The sequence below is a fragment of the Anser cygnoides genome, chromosome 10 (genome assembly GCF_040182565.1).
Source record: "Anser cygnoides isolate HZ-2024a breed goose chromosome 10, Taihu_goose_T2T_genome, whole genome shotgun sequence".
NCBI lineage: Eukaryota > Metazoa > Chordata > Aves > Anseriformes > Anatidae > Anser > Anser cygnoides.
Window position 1 is genome coordinate 18,597,746 of NC_089882.1, and position 23,456 is coordinate 18,621,201.

The following is a 23,456-nucleotide window of genomic DNA, read 5'->3' on the forward strand; positions in this document are numbered from 1 at the left end:
TTGTAAGCAAAACTAGCCAAGTCCTGTGGAGCTTTGGAAGGCCCTCACAATGTTTGCTGCTGCCTAGTGCAGGGAATACTTCACTTTTCCTCCAAACTCTGGTCTATGGGTAAAGCTGTGTTAGCAAACCTGCGGAGGCATACCTGTCAGATTCAAGGGGGTTGACTCTCTCGTGCAAAACACAGGTGGAAAATAAAAAAGACCTTCTTATCCTCAGACTTTTTAAGTCTGTCTCAAAAGGATTGTTAAAGCAGTCTGAAGGATCAGTTTGTGTTAAAACACTTTCCTTTTTTTTTTGTAGATTGTTGCGGAGTTAAGTTGTTGAAGAAAACAAAAACCCACATCAGGTTTATCATGAATATACAGATTTTTGCCTAGATGAAGTGTGACTATATGCAAGATAATTGTGGGTATCCTTACTTTTGAAAAAATTGGAATGGTTTGCTTTATTTCCTGTTTGGACTGAGTCTTGTCAGTGGATTTGTTTGTTTTAAGCTGCCCAAGTGGCATTTTCTTTGGTTGGGTACAAATCTTCTTTATGTAACGAAGTCTTCATTTTTTGCAGTTCTTATCACAAACATTGACCTGAATACACTTACTAAAATTTGAAGGTAAGCTAAATCTGAATAATAAGTGTCATCAGGAGTGTTTTAAATATCTTCTGTTTTTATAGAACTGAGAGAAAATGGCTAACACCGTTAGCCAGGCAGAACGGGTAGCACTGGTTTCAAAAAGGTTCTACTCTTTATTCTTCAGGTGCTGTGCACGCTGCTATTTTTTTCATGTAGTATCAGCACTCTGTTTTTCTCCAGAAAACTGCTCTGTTATTTATTCTTTATTTTAGTTAAGTGAGATCAAATGCATCTTTGTTACTGTGGTCTGTTTGTTAGTTGTGTAGCATCCTTAGGACTGGAACTTCCATGTGTGTTTCAGCAGTTGAGAATAAAGAGAAACTGTTGACGGTTTGGCTTGCGTAATACCAAAGTCTTAGAAAAATGATTTCTGATTTGTAAATGCGGCTTGACCCAAATATTCTTAGTTCAAATCGTTAAGGGTACTAGATCTATCATTCACCAGGCAGAAGTAAACCAATCTCTTTATGCACTGCTGTTTTCCTAAAACCTGGCAATTAAAGGTTACAATTTAGATTGTGAAGTGTTTCCAGACTCTTTCTTTTCCTTCATCCTATTATGTTACAACAACCAGAAGAAAATTCAATACCTTTAAGAAATTCTGGTAAGCACAGTGTCATGCAATAGTGAGTTGGGCAGCTTGACTCTTTTGTGAGCAGAAAACAGTTTGTTGTTTCAGAATTGCTTTCATTTGCAGTTTTCTTACTGTCGTCTTAGAACTGTTATTTTTTTTACCCATAGTGCTTATTAGTTTATGTCTTTCAGTCTGAGAGGCTACACTTCTGACAGCTGTTATCACACTGTATTGAACTGGGGAAGAAAAAGATTAACTTTGCTTTCCCTAGCTACATATGGCCTGTGACTTATTGGAACCCCAGTAGCCCAGCTGGCTGTGAGACATCTGATTTGGCGGACTGGTGCTTAGTAGAAGCTGCAACATGGTGTTCCGGTAGCTTTAGAGGAATCTAAGGTGTGAAAAATCAAGGTGGTTTTTATACACTTGGGACAGACCTGCTATTAAAAGTGAACTTGCCACAGTCTGAGTTCTCAAAATGGCTGTGTGTTGTGCCTTTTAGCACATGGGGTAAAAATCATTTATATACATACATGCAGATGTCGCACCTCATGGACGCAGAAAATCTGACGTTAGATCAGGTTTAACAAATGACTTTTTGTTTTGACTTCAGAACTCCGTTACTTAGCCAGTGACCTCAGTTGTAATTGGCATTCTCGTTGGAGAGAGCTTCGAGCTCTGCTTAAGCAGCTTAACATCTAGATAAGATACTGGAAGTATGACCTGTAGAGTGTGTATAAGAACTTGTTTGCAAACGCTGCAGTGAATAGGAAGTTAAATATAGGCTTAATCTGATTCTTCACTTCTGTTGAAAAGGAGAAGTTTTGTGTTTCAGGCCTTCAGCAAAGAACTGGCTGCTGTGGTAGTGTGTTCTGAGGCCTGCTGTCTGGTGTTGGCATATGGAATAAGAAGAGAAATAATGAAGACTTGGAGTATTAAGGGGCTCTTCCCTTTGGAAGGAGCTTAAAAATACAGTAGGGGTGAATTGTGTTCAGGGACTGTTGCTTTGGCATCTAGGAGCATCCATTTCCTTCAGTATTGCTTTTTGCAAAGCCCATGTTATGTTGAGCTCATGAGAAGTTTGAGGCTTGCTAGAAGAAAGCACCAAAGGATGGCAGTGCTGGCTCCTGGTCTGGTAAAATGATCTTGCAGACATTTTAAATGCCAGGTTTTGTTTTTCGCCCTTCAAAACGCATAGCATCTTGCCAAGCTTGAAGCTGCAACTAGCTGTCCAATTTGTATATCTTCTGAGAAAATAGCCTCAAGTTCAGATTGCCTTTCATTCTCATTCGAGTGGCTGGGGGCATCTGTGTTAACTCTTTGTCCTTCACCTTCCAGAGCATACTGCAAGCCACAGAACAACTCCAGAGTTACTTTAGATTTTCAATATGAGTGGTTGAGTGTCTTGCAGACTATGCTAATCACTAGAAGTGTAAGACAATAACAAAAGGCCTAGATCACAATCCCTTTCATGACCCTGAGTTTTATGTTATATATGTTTTGCCATATTGGATTTTTTAATGTCACTGGGACTGCGAGCGTGTCCTTGTATGAAATACTCTTTTGCCTTGTGGCCAGTTTCAAACTAAATCAGCTAAAGGGTCATTTGGTTAGGAAAATGAAACTGATGACAAGTGAGGGGCATAGATTTGCAATGCGATGATGTGGCTTTAAATTCCTGTGGATGTGCTTATAAGGTCGTTTCTCCTACAAATGCTTGGGACAGCTGCATTAATCAGCATGTTCATCCATGCTAGTACAGCTCTACAAGTGGAATCCCTTGATGTAGATACAGTTACAGTGGCAGAACCACGCTTTTAAAATCTTGTTTTGCTTTGGATATTGAGATGAGAGACAGTGGTGTGACTGCTGCTTTGTCATTGTGACTAGCACATGAGCTACCAGCACTCTTTCCAAGGAAAAAAAGGATCGTGTGAGTAGGTAGAAAAGTAAGACTCCAGTGTATAACTTTTCCAATTGAATTTTTTTTACCAGCAATGTTTTTTTTTTTTTAATGGGGGCGGGGAGAGGAGGGTGGAAGGGAGGAAAGGTAAGGGGCAGTCCTCTACCAGTTGGTCTAATAAAGAGATTTTACCTCTCCTTGCAGACCCTGTTATATTTATTCCAGAATGTGTATCTACTCAGCATCATAGAGCAACCTGCAGGTCACTTTTCTCATATGATAAATTAAACTGTGTCCTGGGCATTAAAAGGCATTATAGTCTGGAGCACAGTGCATCTGGCTGCTCTGGACTTGTCTGCCTCCCTGACCTTCCTCAGCTGCTTAAGAAAGACCCAGATTTTGTTTAGTGTCAGTGCCTTTGAACTATGTTAGCAGAAGAAAGTACTAGATAACAGCCGTTCCTTCTGCTTTTGGCACAAGAACTTGTTTACCAGGGAGAAGTGAGTTTGTTTGGATAATCCTGCTTTTATGCTCTTAAATCTTTCTGTGGAACTGATGTGCTTCTAGATTGTCCTTCTCCTTTTATGCCATTTTGAGCAGAAAAGTTGCTAAAGGCTTTGATTCTTTGGCCAAACGCAGCACCGTGTTCACTTGAAAGCAGCAGTGCCGTAATTTTGGTCTGTATGAACAGACTCTTCTCAAGTTTAGAAGGATTGTGACACAGATCATTGCCATCTTGAGAAGTTAATTATCAGGTAAGATGAAGTCGAACTGGAATGCAAGGGGTTTGGGGAAAATAAAATGATCTCCAAACTGCCCTCTTTTCAAAACAGTATGCAGATAGTTTTCTTGACTATCCTGCTGTTCCTTTTCGAAACGCTGTTTTGCCAATGATTAAAGAACACCAGGACTGAGTGGTTTGACCAAGATTGCTGAAACCTTCAGTGGAGCACCAACACCAGTGACCTATTCCTGGTTCTTTTCTTTGATTGCATCTTGCTGCTTTGTTTAGATCACCTTGTGTAATTGATGGTTATCTGAAGAGTCTCTTACCCAAGTCAGCTGGGCACTTTTCTGATCGGTTACACTACGGTGGAGAGGTGTAAGAATTGTTTTATTTCTCCTGGCTTTAAATGTTTTAATGCAGTTTGGGGCCTGCTGAATAGAAGTGTTCTCTTTTTCTGTGTGGGGAAACTTACAGGCATAGCTGAAGCAAAATGTTTGTTCAGCCTTACCCGCACGGTCAGACAGAGAAAATTGTAATGCAAGTGACCTCCCTGCCTTTTTGCACTCAAACTCAACTCTGATGGCGCTGCCTGGGTATGTCAGATTAAAGTCGTCTTGGGTAGTGAAATTCTAGGTGGTGTGGGGCTGGGAAGCTTACTGTTCCTGCCTTTCTTTACCTGGAGGGATAGGTGGAACTTATTCAGACAGTGTATTAAAGTCACAACATTCATCTGTTTTTGCTCAAAGGTGCTGTTTGTGTGTCATCTGTAGTTTTGGCAGAACTTTCGCAGGTCAGGATGTTACTCTGATGTGGTCTGGTGGTGGCAAGACCACAGGCAAGAGAGGTGAGACTCATGCCATAGCTAAACATACATCTGTTTGTGGACACGAGTGAGAAGTTGGGTATAGTACTGTCATGTTTACTTATTTGGATCTTAAGCTTGTCCTCTTTGTAGAAGCATGAGCGGTATTGAATGGGCATTGCTTCAGATTTCTAGAAGGCAGAGATCCTGTAGTCCCTTTAAGAAGCCAGTTGCTGGGAATCCCTTTATCTAATGATGTTCCTTTCCATGTAATTAATTCTCAGACAGCTCAGGAAAAAGCAATGTATAGAACTGAGGAGGAGATGGATCAGAGTGGTGTCACAGTCCACAGCATATCATAATAATTGTAAAGTTGCTTTGCAGAGTGTTTGAAGCAAGCCAAATTAAATGTGGGTTTTGAAAGGCATTAAAAAAGAGATTAGCTTGCTTGTGATGGTTCTGTGTGGCAAGTTGGTGTTTGGCTTTGATGAACTCTCAGACTTGATAGGTTTAAATCTAGATTTTGTCCTCATTCCTAGGAAACAAAACATTTGTGCTGCTTCCTGAGTACAAGAGTCAGTGTCTGCTCCTTATCAACTGAACTTGCAATGGCGAAGGAGAGCACAGAGCATATAGTTTTCAGTGTGCTCGTTGGTAGAGTTCCTGGGTGTCTGCTGCAGGATCTCTCTCTTCAAAATGAGAAACGTTTCTCCTTACAGCTCCTAAACATCAGCTTAACAGTCACTATGCTCCATGGCTTTGGAAAGCCCCTTCACTTTGTCATGGCTGGGAGCAGGATGCGGGGTCTTTGCTTGTCTGTCTTCAGTAGCCCACAGGTAAAGCAGGACAAGAGAAGAGTGCTTGATTATCTGGGGAAGTTTTCTGAGCAGCAGCGTATTGCAGGGCTGTACTCTGGAGGTGAAGGGGAAACTGAACTCTTCATTAATGCTATGAAAGGCAAAAATGCACAAATTGTAGCACATTTCCATTGTTAGTGGTGTGAGGAAGAAGCAGGTGGGAGAGCTTTTCTCCACTGGCCCCGATGAGGTTTGTTTGTCTTTTGCATTAAGATCTCAAGATAAACGTTGGCAAGTCACTGCAACAGGATTTTTGCTGAAGTCAGCTCTCAGTCAGCAGCTTAATAGAGTATAATTTCCGTTACTTGTGGAGAAGGCTTATGAGCACTTAATGCATATCATGCAAGTTTTGCTTTAGTTGCTATCTTGCCCTTCATTTTGGGGAAGGGGTGGAGATATTGGGGGGAAAGGACAGGGAGTCTGCATTGCGTATCTGCATCACAACCTGAGCAGTGAATTGGCTTAGTCATAACAGTTGGGCTGTCGTGGGTTGTCAGGCCGCTTTCTGGCAGGTACGAGTTTCTCTGTGGCTTTAGTGTGTGGGTAGAGAAAACCCAGCTTGAGTCCGTCTCTGCTGAAGGAGATGTGCTTAATTATACCCGTGTCTTTGCTAAAGGGAGTCCCGCCTGGGGCAAAAGCACCTTCTGGTTTTCTTTTGGTTGTTAGCCCAAGCAAACAATTTTATCTTTGCAAATATATATCGAAGTTTTCAAATCCACCTCCTTCCCAGAAGGGGGCAGGGGAGACTTAGAAGTTCTGGAGTCCGATAAAAATGTACTTTTGTTTTTGTGTTACGCTTCCATGCTTGCTTTCAGACACAGCAGGCATTGCCATCACGTTGGTGGTGTGGGCGTGCACGAAGAGATGCAACAAACCTGCAGCAGTGACCTCGGCTACAAATATTTTGTCCTCTGGTTCCCCTCTCACTCAGGGAGCATTAAAACAGCTTTGAGTTTTCTCTTGCCACTCCCACATATCTTGTACTGAGATATTAGGCATGTAAAGACCAGGAGAACATGGAGGCATCAGAAATCATCGTCCGTTCTATACCTAGAGCAGTTTGGCTGCTTTGCATCTGTGTGGGTAACAGTTCTTTATTCCACTTTGTAAATTCTTCTTAATTAAAGCTGAGAAGTTTCTCCGTGAAACTTTAAGCTTTTTTGGGAGGGCCTAGGCTTGCTCTTCATGGAGTTGGCTTCCCCGTGTTGAAGTTACTCAGCCTTGCCAACAACGGGGGAGAGGTGCTTTTGCCTAGCACGTTAGAAATGGGGCCATGCAACTCTCCAGTAAGTTGGTTTTACATCCTGCAAAGAGACCTGTGGTTTCTCTGACCACCTGGAATACAGACAGAACAAACTCAGCTAAGTTAGGCTGCATTTCTGTCTTTGAATGGTGGAAGCAGCTGCTTTCTCTCAGGACAATGTCTGTTCCAGTGCCCCTGATAGTCCCACAAAATTCTTGTGAGTGAGTTGGGTCATTATGGTCTGGATGGTTGGTGTATGAATATAAGCACACCAGGGAATGCTGCAAAGAGGGAATGGAGTCAGAGGAGGATGAAGTGGTAACTCTGAGAGCTCTTTCAACACAGCAGGATGATAGCTTTGGAAAGTAGGCTCTTAATCTTTCTTTTCCTCCTGAACATCCTTCTTTACTATGATGCGGTAAGGACGGATGGATGGCAGCATTTAAAAGTCTGTTTGGCTGAAATTCATCAGTGTTGTTACTTATCAGTGTAGATTAGTCAGTCTTTTAGTGGTGTATATGGGGAGGTTGACATGAACATTCTTCCAGAGTACCTTGCTTTGTTTTTTACTTGGTCGTCTGCATACATGCGATAACCACTGGACTGCGGTTGTGTACAGTGCACGGCTCTTCTGGACTCTTCTTAAGCCAGTCAAAGCTGGCGTGAGCTCTCATGGAGGACGTATGTGGAATGCTGAGAGGCCAGCTTGCTTAAAAAAAGGCTCAAAAAGTAAAGTAACTTAAGTTTCAGCTGGTTACAGCCTCCTTGGGTTTGACCCACCTTCTAGTACAGCAGGTGAGCTGGAGGTTTTTGCCAGTCCAGACCTACCACGTCCTTTGATTTCTCTTCAGTATCCCTAAGGTTTTTCCTGTGGCATTATGTTCAGGGGGTGGCAAATGGTGTATGATACCACAGGAGATGTCACCCCCAGCCCACCCTCCAAACTCAAAGTGGCACGAAGATCTGGATTTCATAACTTGTGGAAGTTGCAGGGTAAACACTAGGGAACGTTTGATAATCTTTTGGGGATTCCCAGCCTGGAAGAGTACTGTTTCATTAGGGCTGCACAGGCTGAGGAATATCTGCTTGTGCCTGAGGAACTGTAATTCCGAAATTCATTAGGTGGTGCTTGCTTTGGGATTCTTTTTCTGTTATTGCCGTTACTGCCTCGCTGCAGCTGGTGCTGCACTTTGGCATTAAGAATTCAGATTATGCTATCTAATGTGGTAGTGTGCTAAATTAAGGTGCCGGTTATGAACAAAGAGGCTAATGGTCTTACATAACATTTGTCTTGATTTTTTTTGTTGGTGCAGAATTAAAAATAGCAATTAGAAGTTCTGTTTCGTCCTAGTTGTGGAACTTTCTGTGGAAATCAGTTATCTGCAGCAACTGCAATTTTTTATCAGTTGTTTTTCCAACTTAAAAGCATCATAATTCTCAAGTTGAGAACAGATATGAAAGTCCAAGATTGCCACAAGCTACTTATGTTTATCTTTCAGTTATTGGTCTCTTAGAAGGCTGTTGGTCGTCCTATTTTACCAAAACTACTTAAGGAATACAGTTGAGCTCTGCTACATTTATAACTTTCATAGCATCTATTCACAAGTTTGTTTCCTTATGGCTTTTGTGCTTCTTTGGTTAGCGGTGTAGCTTCTACGTACTGGTTAAAACACACAACTCTTGGCTTACCCTAGCTATTGCGCTGTGTGGTCTAAAACAGCCAAAACCTCGGTGTTCTTACAGACGCATCTGAGAAGCTCTTCTGCTGTGTTTGGCACATGCTTCTCTCATTCCTGAGCACGTTTTAATAATTTGTCCCAAACCAGAACAGACTGTAGCCATTGAGATTACCTCTTCAGTGTTTATTCTCATCATAAATCTCTGTTCCCAGCGATGCTGTATACTTACGTGTTCCTACCCATTAAGGTTTCTCTTCATGAAAACATATATTTTTCATAACTGCAGAATTCATAATATGTTTTAACTTGGATTACATTGTGAAGGCAGAACTGTTTATGTTCACCTGCACAGCAGCATGTAGTGCTTCATGTCCATGCACTATTAATGGTAATAGGGAAATAATTTCCTGATCATTGTCTAGGACTTGCTGCATAGACAGCATTCAGAAATGTCCAAACAGTGTTTTTTTGTAAGCTGCAAAAAAAAAAATAATGAAAGAAGGTGGAGCAAAAATTGTCCTGAAATTCTTTGTTTCTGATCTCTCTGAAAATCAAAGATTTATGGAACCGAATTTGATTCAGTCCATCCCTTGGTTTTCCATTTGAGGTGCCAGTGTGTTTTTTGCAGTGCATTACTGCTCCCCGCTTATTTAAATACACCTGGGCTTAGTGCTCGCTGAGATATTCCCTTTGGTTTGTGCAGTCTGTGCATAAGCTGTGGGAAGCTCTGAACTATACTCATTAGTCTTCCCCTATTTTTTTGTCATATAATGATTCCAAGCTCTTTAATTTTTCCTTGATTAAAATATCTGCTTCCAAGGGTAGTCTGCAGCCTGCATGCGGAAATAAGCTGAATTAGCACGTGTGTGTGGAGGCACTAGCAGACCTGCAGCTGGGTGTGTGGCAGCCACAAATCAGCATCCCCCCAAGCACTGATGGCTGTAGCTTTTCCTACTCACATTAGAGGTTCCATTTAAAGTCCTGTCTTCAAGCAGTGGCCTCGAATTCCTCAAGTATCTTCCTTATTGTGTCTTGTCCCTTCGCTCTTATCAGCAGCATTGATGTGGAATATCAGTGGCAGACCAGTAGCTGAGCAGAGGTCTCCCAAGGGTAGGATTCGTAGTCCTCCTAAAGGAGGGGAGAATCAAAGAGACCTTGAGAGGTCGCCTTCTGTGGGGTGAGAAACAAGCCCTGTGTGAAGCTTTACCTCTTTGTGAGCAGTTTCTCTCCCTTTTTCATACTTCATTGCCCAGCAGTGGGAAGCAGATCTGAACGAGTCCTGCAAGAGTCTTGACAGTTTGTAAAAACTCAGGTTTGCACAAGCAAAGACCATCTATGAGAAGACAGCTGTGTGTGTATGGATTGATAACCTTCTGTGACGGTGTTACGAAGGCTTGCTCTGTGCAGGTATTAGTCTGTTAGTCACGAGATGCTTAGGGCATGCTTTGATCTACATGTAGCCATGTGCTTCTGCTTAGTGCTGTGCAGCCTCATGCAGCTTTACCCTAGCCTTATTTTGTCACGTGCATATTTTACTTGTTGGAGAGCTGTGGGGAAAGTCACGTGTCTAAATGCAGTCCTAAATAAATGATGTCTTTACTAAATTTTTGTAATGTTTAAAAATCTTTTAATATTTTCTATTTAAAGATAAATACTTCCAATGTTTGATCACTGTGTCAGCAGTCAAGAATTTATTAAGATAAACTTCCTACTTTATGATTTATTATATTCTAGTGATTTATGGAGATGTCAGTGCTTACTCATGAACACGTTGCTGTTCTCTTTGAAAAAACCTAACTCTTGTGCAAGGTTGTCCAACTACAGTAGTGTTAGAAACTGTCTTGCATATTCAAGAGAGAGACACAGCTTTAGCTCTGAATTTTGGAGGAGAGAATTGCATGGAAGTTGCCCGGACTTCAGTGTACTGACCTCTAAACGGCAGCAAGATGACCTGCAGAAGTTGAATTTGCAGTACCCGTGGGGTAAAACTAGGTCTTCCAGGAATGCCCTGTTTGATCAAGGCTGTGTCCAGAGGTAGGTGTTATGAGCAGTGCCAAGAGCTAGCTAAAACAGGTGTCGGTCATGTGGAAACGGTTTCAGGTTAAAGTCATCAAACATACCTTAGGAGTAAGTGAAATTCTTCTGAGAAGACCCTACAATGTCACTAGCATTAAGGTACCGCAGTGTGCAGCAAACGGTGAAGTGCGAGGTCTCCAGCAGACGAGAGGTACATGCACGCAGCTTTTGGGGTGCTTCTGGCAGCACGAGACCCCTTTTTGGCAAGGTAGGGGATGAATTGCTAGTTCCAGCTTCACGTCACCTTCAGCGTCACTGCAGCGTACCTGGAGAGGCTGTCCCCTCTCTGGGTCTGACAGACATAACCCAGGCAGCAGTTTCTAAGAATTCTTTGTTGTTCATGAATCAATGTTGTTTGTATAATGTTGCTGTCGCTGATTCTCCTGGCTCTGCTCCTCAGTGCTGCTTGCACATGCTGCTGCTGTTTGCCATGTATTAGTTAAACACAACGGGCTGTTTCTCACCCTCACCTATATACGTACGTTTTAGTAGCTCTCTTGCTCTGAAAGTAATGCTGGCAACAAATAAATCAGATTTATTTTTGAGGAAATAGGATGTCGGGAGTATTAATGATGTGTTGTGAGAACTTAGTGTGAAGAATTAACTGTTCATTTTCTTATATGCAATTTAAATCTTTTGTACAAAAGTTTGTTTTTATATAAACGTTACTTACACAAAATTTCACAGCAAGACAGCGATGAGTAAGAGTACAGCTTCACAGTTACTTGAAGTTGAGCTTTAGCCTTTCTTCCCCTACGTTTAGTCGGTTTCCTGTCTGTGTTTTGATGCTCTTGGGTCTGTTGAACCACGTAGTTCAGATTTGTTAGGACCTCGTTGGGCTGGGCCAGAGCTGACCCGGCTGGATTAGACAAGGAGCTTCTTGTTTTGTTTTCTGTGTTCCACACCTGGTTTCCTACCAGATCAGGACCTTAATCTAACCGTTGGCAAGAATGCCGGTAGAAAGCAGATGCTGGGAGAGTTGAAAGTGTTGAGTGACCTTTCTGTTGGGAGCAGCGATGTGTCTCTTTAAAGTCACGGTGAGACTTCTGAGCACGTGGTTGCAGGACAGTTGAAGCTGAATGACATTGGCACTGCTTCTCCTCTGCGTGCCTTCCTCTCTGCTGGATGATTCTCCCCTTTCCTTTCAGTAGCATTGGCATTAAACCAGTTCAGGAAGCCATGCTGGCAAAAACATTTATTTTTTTCCTCAGGTTAACTTTTTTTGCCAGCTGAGTTTCTGAGCAGGATCCGGGTGAGTGCCACTGCTGACTCAGGAGAGAGGATGGGGTTGAAGAGTGCTGACTTGGATTTTACTTAAGCCGTCGTGGAGCTATACACCGAGATGCGTGTTAAGGAACAAAACAAGATTTGCCAAATACCGGTTTTGTTAGTTTTCTGTCTCCTCATGGATTGATTAGACATCTTGTACAAAGCGAGGCTGCTGAACAGCCTAGAGACTGATTCTTCTCTTCTAGAGCAGACACAACAGGGACTGTGGAAATCTCAGTTTCCTGAAGCTGTTTCATTAACATGCCTCATACCCTGCTCTAGAAGTCAAATCTTAGTTATTCATTCTTTTGTGTTGTCTCTTCAATGAGAAAGCCTTACATAATGGCCTGTGATGTGTCTGATGTGGGTACCTGTCACCAGCTGAAAGCAGAGAACTGAGAACGAAGACCTTTCAAGTAGGTTGCTAAGCAGCCATCCAATGGGAAGTATTTTCAGTTTTTCAGTTGGTTTTGTTTCAAGCAGTATTTGAGCTGGTAATTTGGGGAAAGCGCCTTCAGTCTTTCTGTTGTGGTCCTTTCTAAAGCATGCTAGCACTTCATCATTGCCTAGTGCTTATTTTGGTTTTCCATCTTTGACTTACGTGGAAGTACAAAAATCAGGTTCAGGATTGGTAAAACTGCAGATCAGCTCCCTGCTCCTTGAATGTCACAGTCTTCAAAGCAGTGGGAATCTACACATCACATAGGCTTGAAGGTTGTTTTTTTTGGAATGGAAGATCACCAAGAGAGTTAATAGGCAATTTCTATGAGAGTTTTGTTTCAGAATTTGGCCCAAAGCTGTTCGTTCGCATCAGTGACTCTTAGTCATGTTTTTATATTTATTTCAGTGTTTAGACTGCAAAATGACACATAACTTAGGACAAGCAGCAGCTCAAGGGAACTTGGTAGCCATGCCATACTTGTAGGATACTCATCAGCGTGACCTCATTTTGTCTCAGAGACCCTCCGTGCAGTTGCGAACAGCAGCAATAAAATACCCTACGTGTTCAGTTCAGTAAGTAATCCTGTTCTACAGCAACTGTGAAATAAGAGTTGAGCTGGGAATGTAAATGTTGGCTTTAGGCACAGGGATAACTATCAGCAGTTCTGGCACCTTGTGCTGATACAACTGTTTGTACAGCTGCACAATAGATTGTGGATCTGACCTGGGTTGAAAAGTGATCCTTAAAAACAAAACAAAACAAAATGCTGGTTTATTTTTAACTTCAATCGGTTCCCTGGTTTGTTTCGCTGCAAGCAGTTCTACCAGCACAGCGGAGTTGAGTGGGAGGGTGCTGTTCGTGCTGGTACAGCTGTCAAAGGGTTGTCTGTGTAACCATGCTCTGAAGAAATAGCTGAAGGAGGAATTAGAAACTGATTTGTCACGGTTGGTGCCAAAAGAAGTCTGAACATAAATCATTTCTCTTTTTTTTTTTGAAGCCAGGCATTTGGATTGAGTTGGTCTCATTGTAGAGGATCGCTTTAAAGAGAAACCAAAACAAGCAGTTGTCTCCACCCCAAAATCTGCCGTCTTATCAAACTAGGGAGAACATGGTGGATGAATAAAGTATCAACATGCACCTTTTGCTTGTGCAGATCAAGCCTTTGCATGTTTTCTGACTCTGATATTTCAGAGCGAGAGAGATGGAGAGCTAGCTGTACACCCAGTTTTTTTCACCTCAATTCAATGTTTTTACATGTTCTGAAAGTAAAAACTAAGTTTACGAAGTGCAGGTGTATGAAACTTCTTGTTTAACTTCTAATTTCATTTTTTTTTCTCAGAATTTCTTCTAAGATAGTTCTGAAAGTGGTTTATACGTGTGCCTTGCTCTTGAGTCAGGAGAGTTGACTGTTTTCCTCTTGCAGAATCCTCACTTCAGCCTCTGTGCTTTACTTTCCATGTGTGGCAGGTAAGAACCATTAAATCAACGTTTAGTTTTGGTTCCTGTCAACCACCTGAAGTCTGAAAACTGACTGTTGCCGCACTCGTCTGGATTTGGGTGCCCTCACTGGAATTTTCTCATGCTCTTGCACAAGCTGGGAGGATCCTTCCCTATCTTCCCACCAGCTTTCCAGCTGTCTCGTTAGCAGCCCGAGGGACACCAGCCGAAGATGCGGAGCCATCCCTACTTGTCGAGCCTGTGTGGAGGTGTGAGTGGGAGGTCAAGCTCTAGAGCTGCTTGCGCAGTGTGCGATGACAGCATCTTTCAGCTCCGGAGCCAGTCGTTGCTCTGGAGGTGATTAGGCTGAACTGACTTCTCGGCTCTGGCTTTGACACCTCCAGGGGCATCTGGGAGGTTTTTAACCTGGAGAAGGTAGGGTGGGAGCTTGCTTACAAGGTGTCAGTATTTCTGTTCACCATCGTGGCACAAACCTGAGACTTTGAACTCCCCTGCTTGCTGTGAATTCTTACCTGTTTGACTGGGCAGCCCCTCTGGCATGGAGCACTCCTCCCCAGTGCCACCCACTTGGCCGAGCTCTGTGCGTGTTACCGCAAGCTCACACCTCTCGATTCTCTGCCAGCAGTGGTTTGCTGCGCAGGGTGTTTGTCCTCTAGTTCAGCACGAGCACCGCCAGCACTGACTCATGCTTTGGTGGTGTTGTGTCAGCAGGCTGTTGCGGTGCGTTTACCTGCTCAGCTCTCACCTTTTGATGCCGTGGAGGCTGTGGAACTTGGTACCTGCAGCTGACATGAAAGCGCTTCGTTTCTGAACGTACTCTTCGTGCTGAACTCAGCAGAGTTATTCCATTCTCTTCCTGTACTGGAGAGGATTCTGGGTGGAGTTACCAGGAGGATCCTGTAGCCCTTCAGGACTTCCTTAGGGATATGACTGGTTTATTTAAGCTTTACTCTTGTGGAAGAGGACAAGGTCTGTGACTGAAGAGCAAGAATGCTTTGCTACCAGCATTAATGAAAACTTTAAACATAGGATTTTTTTGAGGCAGGACACAAAATTGTTCCCTCTGCTTATTCAGAGTAGAAGTTAAGTTGCAAATTCTTTCCAAGTTAGTTTTTGAGCCAAGCCTCTTTAATGGGATCAATGTGACTGAGTGTTTGTGAATGGAAGGACCAGAGTGTTCTGCTGCTGACCCCATTGATAAGCTTTCTGCTACGAGCCCCTTCAAGAAGTGTTGTTTATTCTTTTTTCCCTTGATGGGTTAAGTCGATTCTTGTGGCTTGTGATGGTTGAAAATAAGTTCCTTTGCAACTGTCTGACCACTGGAGTAGCTGTGCTGAGCAGCAGTGTTTGCATTAGAGTAGTTTAAAATGAGCCTGTGTATTTGTAAATGAGATGAAGAGAAGCCAGAAACGAATGCACAGAAAGCTGACTGACAAGGCCTCGTAAGTACTGATCTTCCCTAAACTGTTCTCTAGAAAGCATTTGTCACATTCTCATCTCCAATAAAATGCAAAGCTGATACCAGACAAAGAAAATGCTCTGGGCCAGTACTGATAAAGCAACCATTTGTTAGGGTACGCATTCGATCGGGTCTTGCTGCTCTGGAACCTGAGGTTGGGCCGTAGCTGGTGTCAGAGAACAGAGCAGGAAGGTGCCCTGTGCTGCTGAGGCAGGGTGCGCTTGCAGCGAGGTGCAGCGGGGTTCAGCAGCTCAGCTCCCTCTCGCTCTGCTCTCGTGCCTCACTGCCTACTGGAGAGGAAGGAGTGGAGATAACCTGCCCGGGGCTGCCCCTTCCTCCAGCCTGCCCCCTGCGGCGGCAGGGATGGCAGTGAGGAGGGCTGGCAGGTCCCCGGGCAGCCTGCGTCTCTCCGGTGAAGAAGGGGAAGCCTGGTAAGAAGAGCAGCAAGGGAATTAAATCAGTTGATATCATCCCTCTTACTTGTTGTCCTCTCCCGCTCACAGGCCTGGTGTCATCGCAGCACTGCCACCTTTTCCAGCATCCAGCCAAATAGGAACACAAGCTGGAAGAGGCCATCTGACCCCTCGCTCTGGTTACTCTTGCTTGCAGACAGCAGCATGACAGATGTTCGCAAAGTGTTGCAGAGCACCTGCTCCATATGTTGCAAACTGTCACAGATGTTTCCTAATGCCTTGCCCTGTGCTAAGGCTTCTTGGGGGGGGGGAGAGAAGCAATCACCATAGTGTGCTAGTGTGAGGAAAAAAGTATTGTCTGCACCTTGGGTCTAACAAGCACCTCATCCCTCCTTGGATGTGTGCTGTGCTTTATGCGTAGGTAACGGTAAAAGGACCTTTGCAGTTCCTGCTGATCTGGCCTCTAAATTAAAGGAAGCTAAAATAATCTTCTGTAATCCCAGATCTAGGTACACCCGTTTTGCTGAGCGCTTTAGGCATTCCAGCCATAGTTAAGACTGCATAGCTCGACCTCAGGAGGAGCTGAAAAGGCTTGGCTTCCTCTCCCTTCTCAGGAAGCAAAAAAGAATATTTTTGGACTCTCAGGCTACTGGCAGAAGTGATGAAGCTTTGTGATTAATGGGATATGAGCAGGGCACAAATAGTTGTCATTCAGAGCTCTGGAAGACAGAAACACAGGGTATGCCTAAGGACTCTCTCTGCAAGCTTAGTTTTATTTTCCATGCAGTCCTTTCCGTAAGTTCACTTAAGCTCCATCTCAAAGTAGATGAGGCTCTTTCCTGACGCGCGCTTCAGCAGTTGGTGCGTTTGTGCCCTGTTGACAGGAAAACTTGGTGAAGAGAATGTGCTTTTGTGGAGCTCGTGGCACGGGGAGCACACCTGAGAGTGAGCGGTTCTTGCCCTCTCCATTGCCTGAGTGCTCCAGTGTGGTAGATCATCCCCCACTGCTCCCACCGTTAAGTGCTGCTCTTCCTCAGCTGGCTTTCTGCAACAATGTTCCCTAAAACTTGTTCTGCTCTTGATTTATGTGTCATTATAGTGTTCTGCTGTCTGGCCTCGATCTGTAGAGTTGTGCTTGCCAGGATGAGGGTAGCGTCTCCAAAAACAGCTGTATTTGGTAGTAGTTGAAGCACTGAACGAGATCCGGGGGAGGCTTAGGATCCAAAACCAAGCACTCAAGCAGACCAGGAAGGACTGTACCTTCTGGGATGCCAGACTGGCCGAATGTGAATGTTTCTGGTTACATCCTGAGTGTTGCTGCAGGTTCTCGGAGGGCTGTGCTTCTGCGCAGAGGTCCTTGAAGTCGTCTCAGTCTTCAGCTGCCGTGTCTCAGGCCTCTGGGCCAGTTTTTGTGCTGTGGGAAGCTGATCTTGCATCACAGCACGGTGGGAGGCTGTCCCTTCCTAGACTGGGTTTTCTTCTGTAAAAGTTGGGTCACCCAATCCAGCATCACTCGAAAAGACAATGCTTTTCAGCGTGGGTGGTGGCTGCTGCTGCTCTTTGACAGCAAGACCACCTCTAGTTCTCAAGAAGCAGTCATCAGGCACCCACTGGCCAGATGCCCTAGTCCTCTTGCCTGGTGTGCTGGTATTTTTTTATTTCTGTTCCTTGCTCCTGACTGCTTTGGAGTTGTTAAGGGAAAGTCTTAACCCTTGTCAGTATGACCCTGAGGTCAGTATTTATCCCTCGCATTTGGCCCAGCTCTAGGCTCCTTCCTTATTCTTCAGCACTGCAGGTCCTGAGGCAGGCCACAGTCCTAGGAGCCGCAGCAAGGTGATGTTGGAGAGACAGATATGCAAGCTGCTTGTGATGAAGGCGTGAGTCAATGGTACTTAATGCAATCAGCTCTCTTGTTGTGGAATGCATCACAATTTTAAACGTTTGTTCTCTTTATTTTGGTAGAAAATAGCTTTACTGGTGAGTCATGAAGCACTGCCAGTATTCCCATACAAGACAGCTTGTGAAGAGTGGGAACATCAGCATCCTGATGTGCCATCTGTAGTAGTTCTCGCACCCAACACAGGGAAGTTCTGCCACCACCTCTCATGTGCACGGTGACTCCTGAGGCTAGTTTCTCTGTCACCTGAAGTTAACCATCAAAGAAGCCATCCCTGCTCTTCCTACTGCCTTTTTCCTGGGCTGATACCCTCAGACCTACTGGTAGCTGTAACCTCACAGGAGCTGTGCCATCATCCTGCTGTCTCCGTCCTTGCATCAGCACAGACGTTTGTGTAGCTGGACGGGGACTGGCACTGGGAGCATGATGCGAGTTAAGTCAGTTGGATATGGCACACCCTTCCTAGTGTGTTGCTGCAAGACCTGATGTCTTGCCCTGAAGTTTGAAATTGCTTAAAACTGGAACCCTGAACAACTGCCTCAGACTTGTCCTTTCTGGCCCCTGCTCTTCCATACCCACGTATGCATGGGGATGTGCTTGACGCTTTTCCCTCCCTCTGGTTCCCTCAGCTACTGCTAGCTGTTTCCCCCGTTCTGGTGGTGGTCTCCTAAGACATGGAGATCTCAGCCATGGGTCAGTAATGTTTGAGAGCTCCAGCAGGATCTTGGAGAGCACAGCGCTGTTTGTTACTGAGGAGTGGCACGTGCTGAAGGGCAGTGCCACCAAGAGCTGAGGCTTTACCCCCTTCGTGGTTATGAAGAGCAGAGTTACCTGTCCTTTCTGATTTTTCTTTGGAAAGGTTTTGTCAGTACAAGAAAATGCCGCTTATTGCTTCTTGTGCCCGTGCTGCTAAAGACAAAGTGTTTGAAACGTGAGGCATGTAGCTCGGATTTGGAGTAGGTACGCATCTAGACTTAAATATTGTAGGGCCAGTCCTCTCCCAGTAAAGGGTATTTTAAGGGGGGAGGATAATGGAACGTCAGACGTGGGGTGTCCTTGTGCAGTCACCGGTAACTTCTCGTGAACCTCCCCCCCTGCAAGTGCAGCCTAGTGGGTGATCTGTTCCTCTGACTGTCTCTGAGAGGAGGGCTGCTAAACCAGCCGTGCTCTCCCACTGTTGTTTGACCTCTAGTCGCAGCGTGGGACAATACCAAGAGGCTTGCTTGGCTGAACTGGTCTCCCTCCCGCTGTTGTGGGGGTTACACACAACATCGCAGTCTAGTTGGAAGGACTCTGAACTTTATGAGCCAGCTAAAATAGTTGAACCAGTGCCTTTGTTTAACAGAGGAAGGATGAGTAATATTTAGGCCATCAAATAGTTTTTTTGCTTTATAGTTGTTTGAAACTGCTGGGATTCTTCTGTCTTTATTTGTGGATAGTGTCCATGTTTAGTAATAACCCTTTGCTCCGAGTTAGTCTGAAGAATATCGTTAGGCTGCGTGACAGAACATCTCAGTTTTTTCAAGCCTTGTAGATAGCTTCTTCTTAAACTTTGGTCTGTGAAATGCTACTGGCCACAAAGTATTTTTTTTTCTCACGCTTGTGTGCAGGAAAATACTGGATATCCCTCTGCTTTCTTGAGGGGCTGTGGATGAAGAGGTGGAGCAGTTGTAAGGGGGTTTGGACTCTCCTCACCTGGTGCCCAGCTCCTTGTCTTGCATCGTGGCCACAGAAGGCTTTGTGTGCTGGTCACTGCCTCACGGCCGTGACAACACGACAGGTTGCAGGTGTGTAGAGCTGTCCTTCGTTGGAAGGGTTAACAGCTCTGGACCGGTGTCCCTGGACTGCAGCTTCATGGACATGAATTCCCTTGGAGGTCTCAAGGAATTAACGAGGAGACAGATGAAGCTATTCAGTGCTTTTCTGAGGAAATGCAGAGTATCCCCCTGGCAGAAATACCCCTACTTTCTGCCCTGCTGCTGCGTGGCCCTTACGGACGTGCAGGGATTGCTGACTGCATGCTCACCGCTCCTCTTCTGCGGGTGGAAGAGAGAGCAGTTGCCTGCAGAGGGCTGCCCCCAAAGCAGCGCGTGAAGCCTGGTTCCTCCCTTTGTGCTTTTCTTGGGGGCGGTTGGATACTTGGCAGCCAGCCTGGGACACTTCTTGGGGGCTGCAGCCTGCCCTCATTTTCACTTTCCCTGGAACCCTCGGACCTCTTGAGTCATCTCTCAGGTATCTCTGGGCTAGGCAGTGGAGAAGGCTGGAGGGACTGCCCGGTGTGGGTTGCTGCTGTCCTCAGAACAATTCGGGTAGCGTATTCCTAGTTGCCGCTTGGCTTTCAGCAGCCTTCTTTCTTGAAGTAGGCCGAGGGTTTCCATCTCTTGCTCTGGTGACTAAAATCTTCCTGCGGCCTCTTGTCCGTGAGAGCGGCCTGCCGGGGCCTTGGCGGGCGCGTGTGTCTGCCTCGGTATTTGTGACCTCCGCCTGAGGTTAACGAGCGCGCTTCGATAATCTCCCCGCTCTCAGATGCGGATGTTGGTGCTTCCTGCTGTCACTGGTGAAATAGACCCCGAGACGCTTCGCTCTCAAATTTCGGTGTAAGCTGGGAACGGTCCCAGAACTGGAAGTGACGTGCGTGTCTCCTGGGTACGGTAACTGCCGTTATCACACAGCAATCTCTTATCTCCCTCGTCCCTTGAAGTTTAAACTACAGGAAGGTGTAAAGTAAAGCTTGTCCCGTGCTTGGAACAACTGAAAATGCAGCGTCAGTCACTGGCAAAATGAAAGAAATCAAATCCAAGGCGATGCTGAATAAGCATGGGGAGATCCAAGTCTGGGAAGCATTCAGCTGCGAAGTGCTGATCTGTTGCAGGTGCTGGCACCTTGCTTGTTCTTGGATATTAACTGCCATCAAACAGCTAAACACAACACCACCACATAGGCAAGCCTCTGCTGCTAGAATTGCCTTGTTGGTAAAGCAAGTAAGAGGGAAGAGTGAAATCTACAGCGTGTTTTTGTCTTCGTGGTATGAGTCAGGCTCTGTGTGAGGTTAGAGACAGATCCACGTTTCTGAAGTGTGATGTTTTCTTCTCCTCCCCAGCCCCCACCCCAGCGAGCTGAATGTTCCCATCGTTCCCTTTACGCCGGGTGTAGCTGTGCGGTCATCTAACCGCAAAAGGAAATGTTTTGCATTGGATCAGTGAGATGATTCAACTCCAATGAACGTACGCTCACGTTATCCCAAAATCCAGTGCGAGGGAACGTGCTGACAAGGGGAGAGAAGCAGTCTGGCACTGGGACCTTTTGGGTCAGATTGGGCTAAACGCGTTACGAAGTGGCACCTTTAGTTTCAGGGTCTCTTGAGCTGCATCTTTCCCACTGTTGAATGGGAGAGGAGGGAACTTTGTGATCCTGACACGGCCCCGTCTGGCTGGGTTGTGTGGCTGCAGGGACATCCCGTGGCCGGTTGAGGAACAGCCTGAGCCGTGCTCAGGCCTGCAGGACCCCTCCGTCTTTAATTATTGCCCCTGGATGTGGCCGTGCTAAGAAACTGGAAATCTGATGAGTTCAGGGACTGAAGTTGCCGTGTCATTCTTGTACCAAAGACTTCAAATAGTTCCCTATTGTGGGGAAATCCTGTGGAGTTTTCCCCAGCAGTCTCAGGGACAGCTATGAAAGGGCAAAGCATCTGGAGAGAATTTGGATAGTTTTACTTTTCCATTATCCTGTGGCTGTGCCGGGCAGTTGGCAAACATTTAAAGACATCTGTCTTCTCCAAAGCACTTCTGTTCTCAGTTGGATTTAACAAATCCCTCTTGCCTACCTCTAGAAAGCCCAGACCTGCTGCGTGAGTAGGTAGAAGCATCGGGAAACAGTTGCTGCCCTGAAGGGCTCAGGAGAGAATCCGAGGGGAAGCCATTTAGCATACAGCGAGTGCACGATGGCAGAGCGAGCGCGGCATGCTTGTTCTGAGAACCTGTCCTGTCAGAGCTTGAAGAGAAGTGAATATGAAAAAGAGGAAACGGCGTTATGGTAGGAAGTGAACACAAGTTTAGTCATTTAGATCTTCAAAATGCAGAGGCACAAGGAGTGGGATTGAGATTCTTGGGATGTTCTGCCTGTGTTAGCTCTGTCATCGTTACTGGCAGACAGCTGTGGGCTTGGCTTTACTTGCGCTTTAGCTTACAGTTTACGCTTCGTTACCACACTGCCTTAATGATAAAATGAACTGAAGGAAGGAAGTAGTATTTTCTAAAGATGTGAGGCTCAGAATATTCAGAGTTCCTTGTTTCCCTGTCTTTTGTCAACCCTCTTGGAGAAACTGTGTGTGAGATTGCCTCCCAGTCTGTGTGTTTACCTACAAGATTAAAGAGATGGTGAGGAGCATGCTGGAGCAAATGGGAAGTAAATCAAGAAGGGAAGAGAGGCAGCTGTGGATAAAAATGCTAGAGACTTTCCTAGGAGATGAGGAGTGAATGCAAGTGGTCTTCCATTTACAGGAATCTCCTTTGCTTTTTCAGGTCATCATAAGGAAGTGGACAGCCAGGATTTTTGCCCCGTGGCTGCCTGACCGCTGCTGAGCTGCATCTCCCAGCCCATGTGGCTCTCCCCATGCTCCAAGAGTGCAACTGGTGCCCAACGCAATGTGTGTTTGTCAAACCATGGAAGTGGGCAAGCATGGCAAGAATGCCACTCGATCCGGAGACCGGGGGGTCCTGCTGGAGCCTTTCATTCACCAGGTGGGCGGCCACAGCAGCATGATGCGCTACGATGACCACACTGTCTGCAAGCCGCTCATTACCAGAGAACAGCGCTTCTATGAATCCCTGCCCCCGGAAATGAAGGAGTTCACACCTGAGTACAAAGGTGAGGCCTGGTGTCGTTTCAGAGTGCAGTTCTTCTCATTTTGCTGGAGCTGCCAACGTGTTGCTATCTCTTTGTCTTGTTTTATTTGTTACTTTTACCTTTTGCAGGTTAGCAGTTTGATAAGAGCTTTTTGGAAAGGAGGAAGTCTTTTTTTTTTTTTTGGCATGCTAGGCTTCATGTGCTCCTCCTTCTAGACAAACTGAAGTGTTACGGTTGCAATCTGGTGCTTAAGGTTATGAATGTGTATCTAAAGTAATTTTACTAGCAAGTAATTGTCAGTTATTGCCTTGACCTTGAGCAAAAGAAGTTGGGTCATACACTGAGCACTCGTGCATTCCAGTCTTATAATTTACTACTTCCTCATCCCAGCTCTTTTATGGACCCATATCAGAAACACTTGCTGCTTCAGCAGCTGCCTTTCCCAGAGCCGAGGTGAAGCCTTGTCCCCAGCTGCTCTGAAGGAATGGAATTTTCCAGTGTCTTTGTCGTTGTAGGAGGCAGGCAGCTCACCTGAACCTTTCAGGAACTCGACAGGCTTTTGGCCAGGCGCTTGTATTCAGGACGGTAACGCGGGCTGGTAGCCTTCTGGGGGACTTGGTGTTCACGTTGCCTCTGCCTCTTTGTCTCGGCGTGGTGTCGGAAGGCCCATGCTCCCCAGACAGTTGGGACCGCCATCTGTTCAAGGTCTTGCCGTTTGATCTGGCTGCAGCCTGAAGGTCTCAGAGCAGTGTCAGCTTACCTGCCTGTCTGTACGCAGACTGTGAACAAAGGATACCCTCTCCAACAGACCCTTGAGCCGCTCTGGGTCCATATGGTGCTCTGGTGACCCAGCTGAACTCCCAGCTGAAACTTGCGGAGTTACTGGAATCGATGTGGTGTCAGGCTTTCCTCGGGAGAGCAGTTGAAAACCGACGAAGCTGATAGCCCAGATAGAGGCCTGTCGTCTTGAAGTGCGATACTTCCTGGTTGCCTAAGGGCAGAGGGCAGGCACCATGGTATGGGATTTCATCTGAGGCCCTGTGCAGCTTCCTGCTGGTCCCCGAAGTGACAGCGTCGGGGATGACGTTTCTTGTCTGATCACTGATATTACTGTATAATTGCCCATTCACAGGGGCAGCTTGAGGAGCACGTCCATGCAGCCAGAGCACTTGGATGGGCA

General features: G+C 45.5%; 1 protein-coding gene across 5 annotated transcripts in view; it reads left to right on the forward strand.

The window, feature by feature from the left end:
• IP6K1 (inositol hexakisphosphate kinase 1) overlaps window positions 1-23,456 on the forward strand; it is a 36,676-nt gene that overhangs the window by 6,497 nt on the left and 6,723 nt on the right. For 2 of the 5 annotated variants that reach the window (XM_048054399.2, XM_048054401.2), the window contains one exon: window positions 21,952-22,297. In XM_048054399.2, coding sequence (XP_047910356.1) covers window positions 22,075-22,297 — 223 coding nt within the window. In that variant the 5' untranslated portion in view covers window positions 21,952-22,074. Of the gene's footprint in view, window positions 1-301; window positions 407-565; window positions 612-13,560; window positions 13,672-21,951; window positions 22,298-23,456 lie in introns of those variants that run through there. The other 3 variants (XM_067002972.1, XM_048054400.2, XM_013200866.3) reach the window with 3 other exon arrangements.